Here is a 16,259-nt window from a genome sequence, read left to right on the forward strand (position 1 = left end):
TGGTCATGTTTGTCCATGACTGTGTGGGTGAACCTGAGCATCCTTCACTAACAGGTGTTCAAAGAGAAACAAGGTGGGGGAATATGACTGACATGGAAATGAGCAAATTGTGAACGAGAATTTCTCCCCCTTTGCGAAGGAACTGAATTGGATAGGTTGCTAGGGGCGGAGCTTTCCCATCCTCTGTCCGTCTTTTTCTGTCAGTCGATGGATCTCAAATGCAAAAGAAGCCGAAAGGATTAATAGAGCAAAGTGCCAATACAGAAGCCTCAAGGACGGCGTTGGGATACGTAATGATACTATAAATTCAACACTTGCCGAAGAGAAACAGTGAGTATAGCTAATTTGGTGAGGCGGAATTATTTGTCATTACCGCTGCAGACTGTCTTGTCTTCTCAGCACCATCCCAGACAGGGCTAGCTGGGTAAACTGCTACATGTCTTCCACAATTTCAACGAACACAAACGACTGCGACTATTTGTCTTATGTTTCGTGCTGATGGTGCGTAATTACCAGGTTCATCAATTCATCACTTAGAGTATTTCCGTGGCCACTGTAGCCTACACGCAGGCTACTTAATTCCTAATATAGGATATAGATATCTGTTATTTTCCCTAAGGATAGCGCATGCACCCCAGGAATCGGGTTTAAGCCAATGGTTAGAATGTCCACTGTAGGCTATGTTCTCGTTACCAATGTGGTAACGTTAGGTTATCATATAGTGTGTAAAAACCGCAGTCATCAATATAATAGTGCTTTTATACAGAATATATTGTACACAACGGGGTCCAAACGCGATTACATCTTTGTCTAATGGCAGTCGCCCCCAATTCATATGCTCAAGGCTGATCTGGCAACGTCAAATGTCACCACGGCGGGCTGGAGCGTTGCTTATGCCTAAATGGCATTCACGTTCGCCAATGTGCACAGCCACTCCTTTTATAAGCTCGATTGGAGTCCTGCGTGAAGGGGTCTGTTGTGTGCATGAATTATTTAGGAACTCATCTTGGGTAGGGTACGCGCCATGCTCATGTCATTCGCTTTCCAAATGCTGTGCCTGCCTGTCGAAGAACAACCTGCTAGCTTAGTAGCATAAACAACAGCTGTAGACATAACTGATGTAATGCGGTTAATTGTGATAGTAAAAACAATGGGTGTCCTTTTAGCCTAAATATTTGGCAGTTGGCATTGTTTATGGGCTACTCATCCTTTGTTTGACTCATCAGTTAAATTACTAATATTTTGATGATGAAAGATGATGATGAAATTCTCTGCACATAAAGCCAGATGCACTTTTATGTGTTTTGCTCCTTAACCAGAAATCAATGAATTATTTAAAAAAAAGACCTTGTAGGCCTACTGTATTTTTGCTCCTTAACCAGAAATAACTGAATAATAAAAAAAGACACTTGCTTGTGATGGCAGGGTGCATCATATGTTCTCCAGACCATCACTCTTGTCTTGTGAAAAAGTCAGGTGTCATTTGTGCCGAAATCTGCTCTTCTTCTTCCAGTGTTTATCCCACGTGGGTTATGTGCTGTTCAAGAGGCCTGTATCATCACCTGACATGCCTCCTGTCTTGTCAGTGGTGGTTGGAAACTTTCACAGCTAGGCTTGCTTCTTTTGGGGGTTTTTTTGCCCTCCAGTTGTTTACTTTAGCAGGTCCTCTCTGGTGACGACCCTGTTAGCTGCATTGTACCCCCCTCTCCTAGCCTAGAAATCTAGACGCACCCTAACGGCAGCACATTTTATTTGCTGCCCGGGCTACCCCTCTCCAGTACCACCACACTGGAAGGTCACAGGCAGAGACACAGCAATCTAGAAGATTCAGGGACCCCAGCATTGGACCAGGGTTCCTTGGCACAGGCCAGGCAGTATAGATTTTTAACACCAGAGAGGTAGAGATCTTTCAGAGGGCCTCAATTTCTAGCTACGCCCATGTTTGTGAGTGTGAGACAGTGGTGTTTATACTGTTGCCTTACATCTCACACCAGGCTTCTTTTTATGTGTAAAAAACATTGCAGTCAACAGAGAGTAAACAAGCAAAGAAAGAAGGAAAAGAAGAATATTTTTGCTTTCTTTGCGGTCAGAATCCCCCGAGAGATGGCCACACTGTCTCAGTGATGGCACTCAAGACAGAAATATCTGGTTTCCCGTGGCGCTCTCTTCGACCCGTTTGTCTTTTTGCGGTGAGGGGATTCCACTGAAAGATACTCCGGTCTGAAACACCAGACCAGGCTGTGTTGGTGGTGGTCTGAGGAACACCCTGGCCGCTGGGTTCAGTGTCTCCCTCTGATGAGTGGGTGATCCCTCTTCTGACAGACACACTTTGTTGTGATTTCAAAGCTGTGTTGTTAAAAATGTGGGTTTTTCTAAATGTGTTTGCAAATTAAAATGTTGGTCGGACATTGGATGTGATATTATATCTAGTCTAACTTAAGGTCACCAAACAACCAACCAACCTTATCTAAGGTCATGTTCAGTCACCCGGTTGTTGTCTGTCTCTAGACTTTTTAAACCACTCCCACTCCGTTACCATGGAGTAGTTAAATTGGTTTTGTGTGCTGTGACAGATGTCCACATGGTCCTTTGTGTTGTGAGTGTCATTGACTCACAGTAGGCATTACTAAACTGTCAACAGTAATTGTGTTTGAGATGAAACAAGATTGTTAGTTTTGCATCCCTGCTGTGCCCAATTGTTGGATGCCTTACATTTTTCCAATTACGGATTGGCTTACTGGATCATTCTAAGGATATTTCTCATCAGGGAGTCGCAAATATAGTAAGGGTGTCAGTTTCTTTCCATCATCGGAAAGAATGAAGTTGTTCATTCTGTTTGTTTTCCATATACAGTACAGAACCATGCAACTGCATTCAAAAGTGCAGTAATTTCTACACCTTTATCTGGTATGGAGACCTCATACACTCAAGTAAATGAAAAAGGTAATTAGACATGGTGCAACCTTTTGACCAATGTTGAGCAACATAACAGATTGTCTTCAGCTTGTATGATCATGAAAATTTGCCAGAACAACAATACACAGAAACACTGCGCTGCAACATTGCTCAAAAATTGTACTTGTGTATTTTCAGTTTAAGACAGGCAGACGATTGGTTTCTCTAAAGGCTCCCTGTTAAGTTATTGCTTATGGCTGAAAATATAACTGCATAGAAATTCAGTGAGACTGCATCTCATCTCGTTCTCCTCAGTGCCTGGAGGCTGAGTGTATGACAGCTCTGTGTTGCACATTGAGAGGCTTCTCTGTGCGCTTTCGCCTTTTTTGTGCCGTGCTGCTCTGCTGCTCAGGAGCCAGAGTGGGCTGGTTTGATGTGCTCGCTCGCCATGACATGTGATGGGACTGAGTGCTGGAGCCCTCGCATCACACAGACAGCCAAGTAGGAGCCCTAGAGGTATTATATAATGCAGTGTGTGTGTGTGTGTGTGTGTGTGTGTGTGTGTGCGTGCGTGAGCGTGAGTGTGTACGTGTGTGTATACAGTCATCCATGTGTGTGTGCGTGCATTCATGTGTGTGTGTGTGTGTGTGTGTGTGTGCGGGTGGGTGGGTGCATATATTGTTGTGTGTCAGAGAGAGAGAGGGAGGCAGACTTACAAGTGTTTTCCGAGCATTTAATTTTAGTGTTTACCTTTTCTTCTGTCTTCTGTAAATATTATAGAAGTATATTTGTGCTGTGTGTAGAAGAGCACTGGTGCTTGAATTTCCATCCATTGTCTTGTTGTAGTGCATGGATCACAAAAATACACTCTGCAACTCAGGCCTGAACCACACACACACACACACACACACACACACACACACACACACACACACACACACACACACCACACATCTTTTTTGCCATGGCAAGGTTGGGTTTGAAGGGGGTCTCCAATGAAACTTTGATTGCCTTTAATAATTCACAAGCATGATGAGCCATGCATTTGCTCTAGTGCAAAATCAGGCTAGGCTGCTCTCCCTAGCCACAATGTTTGAGTTCATCTGTCTCTTACTCAATGGGTAGGTGCAGGCATCTAATATATATATTTATGTATTACATTGTCAATTGCTTTTGTCATAAATGCAAAAAAAGTCTTAGTATATTGCTTTTTATTTTGTAGTGTTACTGTACACACACATATCACATCATATATACTCGTTACCATGACCATGGTATTAGGTCTCAGTTTACCTTTTCCGTTGCTGAGCTGAGGAGATGTCTGGGCTATGGTGAGAAATCAAATAAAGGCTGGGATGCAGTCAGATGCAAGGTATGATTCTAGATCACTGTTTGTGGTTAATATGTGCAGATTTCTGGGTTTGTGTGTCAACTTCCACCTCTAGATGGCACTGTTGAGCCTCCTGTTCCCATGTCAAACCCTCTGCTTTGTGCTTGCCTGTTACTGTAATAGTAACTTCACAATAATCAGCTGACGTTGCAACTGAGATGTATCTGCTCAGTAAGGAGGGAGCATTCTGATTCTTATCATGTCATGTCTGGGTTTCCTCATCTAAATTTGAATGTATTTCCTTGTGTTTCTCCTGAGTATTCCTCGCTCATTTCCTGTTTATCAAAGGAATAAAGTACAGTTTGGTATACTGTTGGGTGGAGTTTAACAAGACACATTCAGCAATAACTAATACAAATAAAAGAGGGAAATGGGAGAGAGAGAGAGAGAGAGAGAGAGATAGAATTTCCATTGATCAACTGCATTTCATAAAATAATTTGGTGTAAACAGGTCAGTCTTAAATAGATGTTGTTTAAATGTTGGCAGCAAGTCACATTTAACTTTACGTCAAGAAAACTAAAACCAAAAGACTGGCCTTTTACAACATGCCAACTTAGGTTGGCCTTTTAATGTCATGATTAACAATTTCCTGCCTTAGAATAGAAAAAATAGGAAAACCCTCATACTTTTCTATACTATGTTTACTAAATATACTATGAGCTATAGTATATTGTATGCCATTGTCTATCAAATGGCTGTATGATTCTGAAAAATAAGTGGGCAATATTTTATTTACATTCCTTTAAAATCATTGGCTATTACAGGGACATCACTCGTTAACACCTATATTAAAACAAAGAGAGACAGGGAGAGAGAGAGAGAGAGAGAGAGAGAGAGAGAGAGAGAGCAGTGACCTGAAGGTGTTTTAGCAACCACCCTCTTTCCTCCATGTTGTCTTTGTAGGTGGAGGTAGGTACACCTAATCCATGACGTAAACCTGAAGAGGTACCAGTGGATGATGGGGGCAGGGTGAAGCTGGTGGAGGAAAAAACAAAACAAACAGAAAACATAAAGACCTCAGTGCTCGGGCTTACTGTAAAGGGGTGGGGCAGGCACGGAGAAATGAGGAAAGTGTTTCCTTTTAACCATGTGTCACAATTTCCTTTCTTACTCTTTGCCACCAACTGAATTCCAATTGTGACCTACATTTGCCATTTTGGATGGACTAGGTATAGCCTGCTATACATAGCACAAAGTTCAAAATCTATAAGATGTTTGTAAACATGCCTCTGTTTTTGCATTTACTAAACCATTTGCTCATTAGCTTGACTGACAGGTTTTTTATTCATGAATAGCCTAAACCTTGACCTCCTCAAACTAACAAGTGCAACATACCCAAAAGGTTAGAAAGGTCATCCTCTTCACCAAAAAAAACGGCACTAGACACTGAGAACACTAGTGGCTTTGAGCTGTTACAAACCTTTGTTGTGTAGGTGTTGTGTTGTGTTGAATCAGTAGCACCAGTATTTTCCATAGCTAAGCTAATTTAAACCAATAATTGTATGTGTCTGAAATGTATTGTATTTTATGTGTAACTATGATGTAGTTTTTAATCTATCTACTTTGTCTCAGTGGTAGCATTGGACTTAAAATAGAAAATTATCAGTGGACAGAATCGGCGTATATGTGGGGGGATAATTACTTACAATTAGTCTAATTCTGCGAGTTCCTTTTTCCTTTCCAGTAGTTGCTGGACTTCCCGGGGGACACAGGGAGGGAGGGGGCTTGGCTACCGTGGAGCTCTATCAGATTGTCCTGTTTGTGAGGTGGAAATGAGATGGTGAAAGGAGTGTGTGTGTGTGTCTGTGTGTGTGTGTGTGTGTGTGTGTGTGTGTGTGTGTGTGTGTGTGTGCTCATTCAGAGGGGTGTGGTCCCTCCCTCTCCTTTCCTGGCCGTTCTGAGCCTTATGGCTGCCAGACCAACACAGACCTGGAGAAAGAGAGGGTCTGTCTGCCCTGCAGCCCCTGGGCTGGTTGGTGACGAATTCAAAAAAAGTTAAATAAATAAATAAAATAAAATAACAAAAATTGTTCCTATTCATCACCCTCACTTATACTGATGTCATTAAGAGTTAAATAAATAGGTTATCAAAAGAGCCATTGACAGTGGGCTAAACCAGTTTGGCACCAAATGAAAGAGAAGCATTGTGAGACTAGTGTTTTAGCGCGGTGTGTTCGAACGTTGGCTTGTTTTTGACTCTAATGTGGCTCAGGGGTGGGGAGCGCAGGCGAGCTAGCTAGCTACGATGCTCTGGGGGCCAGACGTTATGGCGACGGTGTCATAAACAGGTGGAAGCCATGGGGAGAGATGGGAGAAAAAAGAAGTGCAGGTTTGTCTGAGGTCACCCCCTAGAGATTCACTGTGTATCACACCATTGGAGAGATAACAGAAGCTTTTTTTGGCACTCAAGCTTCCCTCCATTTGCTCCTTGTTTAAACGGACCTTGGATTGGACCTTGATCCTTGGAAAGACCCGACTGTCTTTTTGTGCTTCTTTTCCCTTTCATTCTTGTGTTTTGTTCACTCTCATGATCTCTTCAGTCTTTTCTCTCTGTCTGTCTGTCTCTCTCTCTCTTTTCTCTCTCACTCTTCAGCTTTCTTCCTCCCTTATTCATTCTCTTCCCATAATCCCACCCTTCCTCTCTCTCTCTCTCTCTCTCGCTCTGTGGAGAGTCAGACCAGCCCACAGTAACCCTACACCTGCTCCATTCACGCGGTGCTGTAACTGACCAAACAGCCTAGACCAGTCAGCGTGCTGACTGACTCTCAGTCGTTCACTCACTCCCTCCCTCCCTCCCTCCCACGCTTGCTCACTCTCACACACACGGCAGAGTGTCAGGCAAGGCTAAGGGCTATGCTGCTCTGGTAGAGTGCTCGTCATCTTACCTCAGATCCACTGAGGAGTACGCATTCACGCATTCTGAAGACAGAAGTGAGCGAAAAAGAGAGTGAGAGAGTCAGACAGAAAGAGAGAGAGAGAGAAAGAAGGAGAGAGAAGACGTCAACAACAACAGCTACATGAAGAAACCAAAACAAAGCCACAAGTCACTGTGTCAGAGTGGAGCAGAGCTAAGAGTTGGACTGAAGGAGTGAAGAGGAGCCAGGAAGAGCTGATTGGAAAACAAAACAGAAAGAGAATCATTCCAAAGCTGTGGACACACAGTCCTACTGTAAAAGTCTCCTTTGGACGTGTGCTTGGATGTCCCCCCTATCCATGGTGTCCCAGCGGAATAGGTGAGTGAGTGCTGTTGTCCAGGGGCCTTTCAATGAACATGTCTCAGGATGATGCGGGGAGCCTGGCAGAGATGGCCGAGGAGGGCAATGGAGGAGGAGAGCCTCAGAAGATCGGGGAGCACAACCGCAACGACAGTCAGGACAGCATCGTCCTCCAACAGATGGCCACCCTCTCCATGGACATGTTCACTCCCAGCGACTTTAAGGGCAAGTTCCGGAAGATCCAGCCCAGAAAGAGACCCACCATCGCCATCATCAGAGAAGGTACAGTGCTGCACAGCGTCGTCCACCCCGTTAAAATTCTCTTTTTTTCCCCCGGACCACTCAGTCTGACTCACCAGACACACGTGCAACACAGCGGCTGCTGTCACAGTCTAGCTCCTATGCCTGTGCAGTGTTGTAATTAGGCTTTGTCCAAACTTGCAGACTGGCATGAGGTGTTTTCCCTAAGTGTTTATGCACTGAGGGCTTCTTTTTAATGTTCCGCCAGCATGTCCTGCTTCTTTCTTTCCCCTCACCACCATGCGGTGGCCTATTTGAGTTAGCCCACACATACGTCAGTGCAGGTGAGCAGCGGGGTTATTTTCAAGCGAGTGTCACAAGGCAGCTTTGAACGCAGCCTTTGTCCGGGATGTTTACTCTGAAATCCCCGGCACACTCTCAAGCAGACAGCAGACCCCTGAAGGCTCGCTTTCTCTCCAGCTGTTTCTCTTGCATCACACCATCGTGACTCACAGTGAAACTTGTGTGATGGAGCGCCGTGACATCACCCTCGTAATGCGCTGACAGGGTCGTAATGGTATTTGACGAGAGGCTAAAGAGATAAGGAATTACTGTCACTCTAGGTGTGACTTTTTTTAGAGTGGTGGAGGTTGACCTGTGGGAGAGTGGAGGAGGAGGGCAAGGGCTGAATGGCCCCTGTGTGGGGGGGAAGATGGGGGCCCTGTGTAGGTGGGGGTGGGAGTGGTGGTGCGGTGGTAAGGACCAGGTGCAGCATATCAGATCCCCATCAGAGGAGACCCAGGCATTAAAAGGCCTTGTCTGGCCCAAGTTCACTACCATCTCTCAGCACATTGTGGAGAGGCAGAAAGAATGAGAGAGAGAGAGAGAGGGAGGAAGAGAGTCCTATGGAGGGGTATAGGTGAGGGAGACTGAGCCAGAAAACTGATATTAGAGACAAGAGGGAGGGAATGTGAAGGTGGATGTGTGTGTGTGTGTGTGTGTGTGTGTGTGTGTGTGTGTGTGTGAGACTATGTTGGGGAGTGTACCGGAGCAATCACAGGGGCATTTGTTAAGGAGGGGGGCTGATGTGTTCTCCACGAAGCCCGGCAGACATGCTCAGCATTCCTGTCCTTCAACAGAGCTTGAGTTGTGCGTCTAATCAGCGATTTGAGCCTCCTCATCACTGCCCTCACCACTCTCCCCACCCAAAAACCACTCACTCTCAAAGCCACTTTTCACCCAGCACACAAGCACGGCCTGTTGGCCTGATGTGTTTTCGGAAAACGTGTTGGACCTCTGAACAGGTAGTAGGCTATGCGAGATGCCTGGTCTGAGTGAGTTGCTCTGAATGCTCTCTGTTGGCCCCGTGACGAACAACTTTGACAGTGTTCAGAACTCGGGTCAGAAAAACTCTGCTTAGAAAGAGAGAGAGAGAGAGAAAGAGAAAAACAAGCTGCCATGTGTTTTAGGGAACAGAAAAATCACACAGCACTCACTCCAATGACCTTTTACTTCATACGTCAATAATGTAAATAGAGCACTGAGGGACTTATAGAAGCAAAGCAGTTGTACCTGTGTCCATGGTAAATGCAGCCTGTGTTGAATTTTTTTGTATTTGATTTTAGAGTTTAGCTTAGAGGTGTGTGAGTTTAGAGTCACTGACTCTGGCTGGGTTGAACCCAACTGAAACAGGCGTCATGGCGACATGAGTGGCAAGCAAGCGAGCGGCCCCGTCATGGTAACGGGATCCTGTTCCCGAGGCTTCTTGGCGGCCCCTATACCCCCTGTGCCAGATTCCAACAGCTGGCATCACCAGGCCCCTGTTGGGAATGCCTGGAATTTTGGGAGACTCTTGTAAAGATTATCTGCATCCAGCTGCCATGAAGGCAAGAGTGATGACCTCAGCAGTTCTCTTCTCAGGCTTTGCATGCTGTCAGTGGCTGCACAGTATGCAATGTGGAAGACGTTGTCTGATGTGTGTATGTGTGAATGTATGTATGTACAGTATCATGTATGTATGCATGTATGTATGTAAAGGCAGTATTTGTGTGTGTGTGTGTTGAGTTTAAAAGTTGTGTGTGAGTGTTGTGTGTGTTTCGATGTGTCTAAGTATCTCATGCGTGAGTGTGTTTGTGAGTGTCTGTTGGATTTGCATATGAATGTCTATGTGTCATGTTCAGTAATTAGCATCACTTCTTCCTGCTCTGAAAACAAGCCGTGTGTGCATCCCTGTTGCATTTCCTCATTGACTGCCAGGGATGTAGTTTATAAATAGTGGTGTCTAGTTACTGTGATACAAGGTTTCACAGACATCCGATGTGCCAATGCTTCATTAGCAAACTTAAACAAGTCATTTTGCAGTCATCCATACTCAACTTGGTATCACATGAGCTGATGCTGACTTCTGCTTAGTTTGTGAGTGCATAGACATATAGCGTAGTGTGTCTTTTAGTTAGATCAGTCTCATAATTGTCATCCAGAAGGACATAGATGACCCAGCTGTTGCAGACAGGGGCGAGGGCAGGTGTTATAATCCATGACGTGCGTAAGGGAACATTACCATTGGACAGATGGTAACATCATGACTATATTGTGACAGTATGACCGTCTATTCTTCTAAACCGCTACATCATACAAACCGCTGTTGTCATTGTTGATAACTGGCGTTGTTATGTTGGCTTGCCTTGTTAATGATGACATGCTGTGTATTTGGGCTGTTGTAATGTATGAACCACCTTGTTAGAAACTAGGATAGACTTTATGGCTTCATAGTTTTGTTTTTAACATGGCGGTCAGTTATGTGGGTCATTCCATGTCATATCAACCAGGGCCCATGCACTTAGGTCTCAAAAAATTCTGAAAAAATTACCAGGTGTACCTATGTTACCCAGGAGACACACTGTAAAATGACTCTTATGTAAGATCAATACTTTCCAAGATACAGCCAGTTTCACAGGGGGAGGGGGGTGTCGATTTTGTTCACCTCTTTTTTTTGTCAAAGTTCACAAGCCCACAGCGCAAGAACTAAGCCATGTAGGAGGCTCAAATTTTGCATGCTGGTACATAAATAGGAATAGTATGTAGCAAAATCGTCACATTTGGTCTGGATAATCCTGCATGGTCATAGCTGTCCCTCAAAGTTGATACAAATTTTATTGGAGTTTTTGGCTGGGCTCTGTTTAAGCCTTAAGAAGACATATTTGTACTCAACATAGGCTCTTGATTTATTTTCCTTACTGAGATTAGTAGAAACACTCTCACAAAAAACAATGAACAGAAAATAAATCCCTTCAGGGTCTGAACAGCAGACCTTACAAGTCTAAATAATCATTTTGGTTCTCATTTTCAGAGCACCCAAACACCTTGTGGGAATATACAAAGATTTTTTAAATATTTTTTTCTTTATTCTCCATGATCTTTTCTTTTTAAAAACACCAATTTGACTTGTCTTATGCAAATCTTTCTTTTTCACTTTCCACCCTGAACATGGGCAAAATGCACCATTGACATCAATATGTTTTGTACAGAGCTACCACAGGTTACTCTATACAACCACAGGTGGCAGTGTGGTGACTCTATATAAAACATATTTATGTCAATGGGGCATTTTGCCCATGTTCAGGGTGGAAAATAAAAAAGAAAGATTTGCATAAGACAAGTCAAATTGGTGTTTTCAAAAAGAAGGGATCATGGAGAATAAAGAAAAACATATTTAAAAAAAACCTTTGTGTGACCTTGAATTTCCCCTGGGGATCAATAAAGTATCTATCTATCTATCTACAAGGTGTTTGGGTGGTCTGAAAATGATAACCAAAATGATTTTTCAGACTTATGAGGTCTGCTGTTCAGACCCTGAAGGGATTTATTTTCTGTTTATTGCTTTTTGTGAGAGTGTTTCTACTTATCTCAGTAAGGAAAATAAATCAAGAGCCTATGTTGAGTACAAATATGTCTTCTGAAGGCTTAAACAGAGCCCAGCCAAAAACTCCAATACAATTTGTATCAACTTTGAGGGACAGCTATGACCATGCAGGATTATCCAGACCAAACGTGACGATTTTGCTACATACTATTCCTATTTATGTACCAGCATGCAAAATTTGAGCCTCCTACATGGTTTAGTTCTTGCGCTGTGGGCTTGTGAACTTTGACAAAAAAAAGAGGCCGAACAAAATCGACACCCCCCTCCCCCTGTAAAACTGGCTGTATCTTGGAAAGTATTGATCTTACATAAGAGTAATTTTACAGTGTGTCTCCTGGGTAACATAGGTACACCTGGTAATTTTTTCAGAATTTTTTGAGACCTAAGTGCGTGGGCCCTGGTTGAACTGACGTGGAACGACCCATGTAAATACATGGAAATATGGAAATATACGCTAATATGTGGATGGGTCAAGTCAACTAAATATGTTTGAATATAAAAAACAAACACACACACACACACACACCTATGTGTTTATATCCGGTGTTGGTGCCATTAGGATTACCCATGTAGCCGAGCCCTACGGGCATCACTGCTTGTGTGTCTTCTTCCACCTGCTTGCACTAAAGCCAGTTCTGGTAAACAAACAGGATGACTGAACCAGGAAGTAGAGACGAGGTAGGCAGAGAAATAGATTCAGAAACCACAAATAAGTCTCCTCATTGAAACCACAAATAAGCAAGATTTAAGCATGCATAGCAAACAGAAGCAGATATACAGAATTACACAACAGGTGTTCATAGTCATGGTACAGTATTTGATTATGGAATGTAAGCTTCAGAGGTTGCTAATTGTGAGCTCTGTTTTCTTACTGGACATACCTATAGGTTGTTTTCCATAGATTCTCTCAGTCTGTCATGTTTGCCCAATCTATGCATGGAGCTAAGATGTGTGTGATATAGATAGAAAATATAAATTCCTATTTTTCAGTGACCAGACCTGGAAGTTTTAGTGACAGCCATCCAAGACCTCTTAAAGGACTCTTCCACTTACCACATATTGCTTTCTTTAATGAAACCTTTGTGTGGCCCTTGTGATAAATTCCACAGTAATTGTCAATGTATCACACACCAAGCCTACTCTGTTCAGTTATGATCTGTGTAAATGTTTGCTTGTTGGCTTAATTGCCTATTTGCCAAGGGCTTGACAAGCTCATAGTTGTGGTGTCTGTATAATTCTTGGTTCATGTTCATGGCCATATGGGCTGGGCGATATGGCTAAAAACTGTATCACAATACAGTTTTTCATATCAGTCGATATCGATAATTATTGATTTTTAAAAAAAAAAAAAATCTATTTCAGATAAGGACCAGAAGAGGGAAAAAGTTAAATTTAAACACTTTTATTTTAAACTTAACCTTCCTCTGATTTTAATCACCTCAGTTATCAATCAAAGCAAACAGGGAAAAGAAATAGCAACACAATCATGAAAAACACTCAAATAAAATAAATGTGTACATAAGTCTGAATGAAAAGCAGCACTGGTTGAAGCCTGAAAACATTGTAAACAAAGTAGCTTAATTTGCTAGTTTATCATAGTCTACTGGTTAGACTGTTCAGTTTCCCCACGTGTTTAAGTTTCAAATGAATACCTTTTCTTCTTGGGACAGGCCCGTTTGAGTCTTGGAAAGTACTTTTCCATTTGCATCGGGATTGAGATGATTAGAACTTAGCAGTCAATTTGAATGCAACAGTTTTGAACAAATTCGTGCAGCTTGCTAATGATGCTAACCGGATTTAATAGCAATTTAGCCAGTCGTCTTGCGCGATTGTGAATGTTTGGATTACGTGCATGCTGAGATGCGCCTGTTGGGAGGGAGAGAGAGAGAGTGTGCACGGAGCAAGGACTCAGAGAGTCTGTGTTGAGGTAGGCCTACTATCGCCTACTCTGGTAGAGTTGCACATAGCTTCAATGCAAGATATATTTAGCCTATATATTTATGGACAACGTGAGGAGGTGTGTGTTGCTTTTAATTATCGAATGTTCTATTGAACATATTCTTTATTGATTAAGGTACATGTCTATTGTGATACATATCGCTATCGTTTTATCGCCCAGCCCTAATATGGACATCAGATGTTATTTTGAAATGCAGTTATAGACTGTAAATGCACTTCCAGGAAGTCTGGTGGAGGTTTCTTCATTCTCCAAAGAGTGGCCCAGTAATAAATGACAATAAAACAGGAACTGCAGGAATCCCTGGGCCTCTAATCAATTGACCTAAACTGTCCCAGACACAGTGTTTTGGGCCACAGCATTCAGACAAAGTGGCAGAATGACACCTTTACACCACCCTTATTTGCATTGCAATCACAGAGATGTGACCCGCTTTACAGGTTTTACAAACAGCAGCCATGTATATAGTAGATGCACTTTCTCTCCTCCCATTTACCCCCCCCTGTCAACCTCTTAGCCAGATAAATGATTTTACAGTCCTCAGAGAACAACAAGAGAGATAATTGGTGGCTAACTGTAGATATTCTGCAGCCTTGAGATCCTCTGTGAGTGAAATCCGCAACATTTTATTCTCATAATTTTCTCTTAGCCTTTTTTTGGGTGGTTTCCCAATTATGCAAGCCACAATGCTTCCAGTCAGACACACACAGCAGAGGCGGTTGATCCTTGTTTATTTTCTCGTTATTTCCTCTAAAGTTGTTTCTGTCTGTTTGAAGTTGGCCTGTTTCATCCAGAATACACCGATTTTAGCACTTTGTGTTCAAAATCCACATCGTCTTCCTATAAATGGCAAGCTTTTGTTTGTTGTCATGCAAAAATACTGCTGTTCCACCGTGTTTCCAGTAGGGGGAGTGAGAGGGAATGATAAACATCACCTCCATCTTGTCTCTGTTTACATTGCCTCTATTTTTTATTTTGGTCGGTTTTGATCATTTTTAGTGTGTGGTGAAACATGTAAGACTCAGTTACCACCGTTATTATTTCAATTCCATGACGGTATACCATTCCTCTCCCAAACAGCAGAGCAGCGTTGCATATTTACACAGAATATGCTTGCTGCAGTGTGATGATGGCACAGGCTGTCCAGGCTACTGCAGGCTGAGGCTGCCCATGGTTTGACCTTGAGTAGTTGTGCTCTGAGCGCAGATCTCTCCTCCAGGCTCTAGTGTTGGAGGAACCTTGAGAATCGGAGGCTGAATTCACATACCTCTCCTCCGTTTGTTTTTGAAAAACAAAGGGAAGACAAAGACAGAGAAATATTGTTTGTTTTTGTCTCAGATGAATGGGTTTCTTTGGTTGAGAGAATTGACTGTGAATACAATGTAACTGTTCACAATGCAACCCCCTGTGCCACAATACCACCATCTAGAGTTGGTCCATCAGCGTTGTTTGTAAACATTGCTTTGTCACTGCAGGTAAAACAACGTCCATGCCTGAATGTACACAAGCCATGATAATCTCCCACTGCGCTGCAGTAGTGTTTGTGAGGTGGATACAAGAGACAAGCGGACAACACACACACCACTTATTATGAGGCTTTCTCTCTCTGTCTGTCTGTCTGCCTCTTGCCACTAAGAGGATTGGCTCTTAGGCTCCCCATAACATCTGCGCATTATAGGGAGAGAGGGAGAGAGAGAGAGAGAGAGAGAGATAGACATGGTGTAAGAGAGAAATAGAGAGGGGTACTGTGTAAGACGATGGCGTAACAATGAGAGAGGAGAGAGATAGAGGGAGAGAGAGAGAGAGAGCCATGGCGTAACAGAGAGAATGAGCGAGAAAGCCATGGCGTAAGAGAGTGAGAGAGAGGGAGGGAGGGAGAGCGAGGGAGGGGGGGGGGGGGAGAGTGAGTGAGAGGGCAGGATGCTCACAGCTGACACAGACTCAGCAGGGAGAGGGCTGCAGTATCTGCAGCCGAGAGGGAGCTGGACCGCATCTCTCCATCCTCTCTGTCAGAGCTCCATCCCTCTCTCCTCTCTCTCTCCTTCTCTCTCTATCTCTCCATCTCTCTCTGTCTTTTCCTTCTCCCCGTTTCTCGTGTCAGTGGAGAACTAGCTGTGCTCCGCGGCCATGGCTAGTCAACAGGACTCGGGTTTCTTTGAGATCAGCATCAAGTCTTTGCTGAAATCCTGGAGCAGCCGTGAGTACACACCATCGCCGATCTCCCTCTCTCTCCCCCTCTTTCTCTCTCTCTCTCTCACACACACACATACACACACACACTCACATACACACACACATGGAGTTGTGTTTGTATTTGTGTGTTTAGTTTTGACTGCAGGTTTATGAAAAGCTCTGGATTGCCTGTCTAGTGTTATATCACTGCGACCATTCTATCCCTTTTTGCGGATCACAAACACTGTTCCTTTCTCTCTCTCTCTCTCTCTCCCTCCCTCTCTCTCTCTGTAGGCTATCTTTCTCCCTCTTTCTCTCACTCTCTTACTCACTGACCCTATAGCATAGCCCAGCCTATCCTCTATCAGTGTCGTAGGTCGTAAACATCTTGCATTACCCAGTTTTTAGCTGTGACGTTAGGCAGTGGAGTTGCGTGCTGACGTGTGCAAGCCCACACAAAAATATAA

At 43.5% G+C, this 16,259-nt stretch overlaps 1 protein-coding gene across 10 annotated transcripts in view; it reads left to right on the forward strand.

Moving 5' to 3' along the window:
* Positions 1 to 206: 206 nt before the first annotated feature.
* Positions 207 to 16,259, forward strand: part of fryb (furry homolog b (Drosophila)) — an 83,934-nt gene continuing 67,881 nt past the window's right edge. For 6 of the 10 annotated variants that reach the window (XM_042093163.1, XM_042093165.1, XM_042093166.1 and 3 more), the window contains exon 1: positions 7,098 to 7,783. In XM_042093163.1, coding sequence (XP_041949097.1) covers positions 7,552 to 7,783 — 232 coding nt within the window. In that variant the 5' untranslated portion in view covers positions 7,098 to 7,551. Of the gene's footprint in view, positions 331 to 7,097; positions 7,784 to 15,596; positions 15,818 to 16,259 lie in introns of those variants that run through there. The other 4 variants (XM_042093168.1, XM_042093170.1, XM_042093172.1 and 1 more) reach the window with 3 other exon arrangements.

This window comes from Alosa sapidissima, chromosome 5 (genome assembly GCF_018492685.1).
Source record: "Alosa sapidissima isolate fAloSap1 chromosome 5, fAloSap1.pri, whole genome shotgun sequence".
NCBI classification, from domain to species: Eukaryota; Metazoa; Chordata; class Actinopteri; order Clupeiformes; family Clupeidae; genus Alosa; species Alosa sapidissima.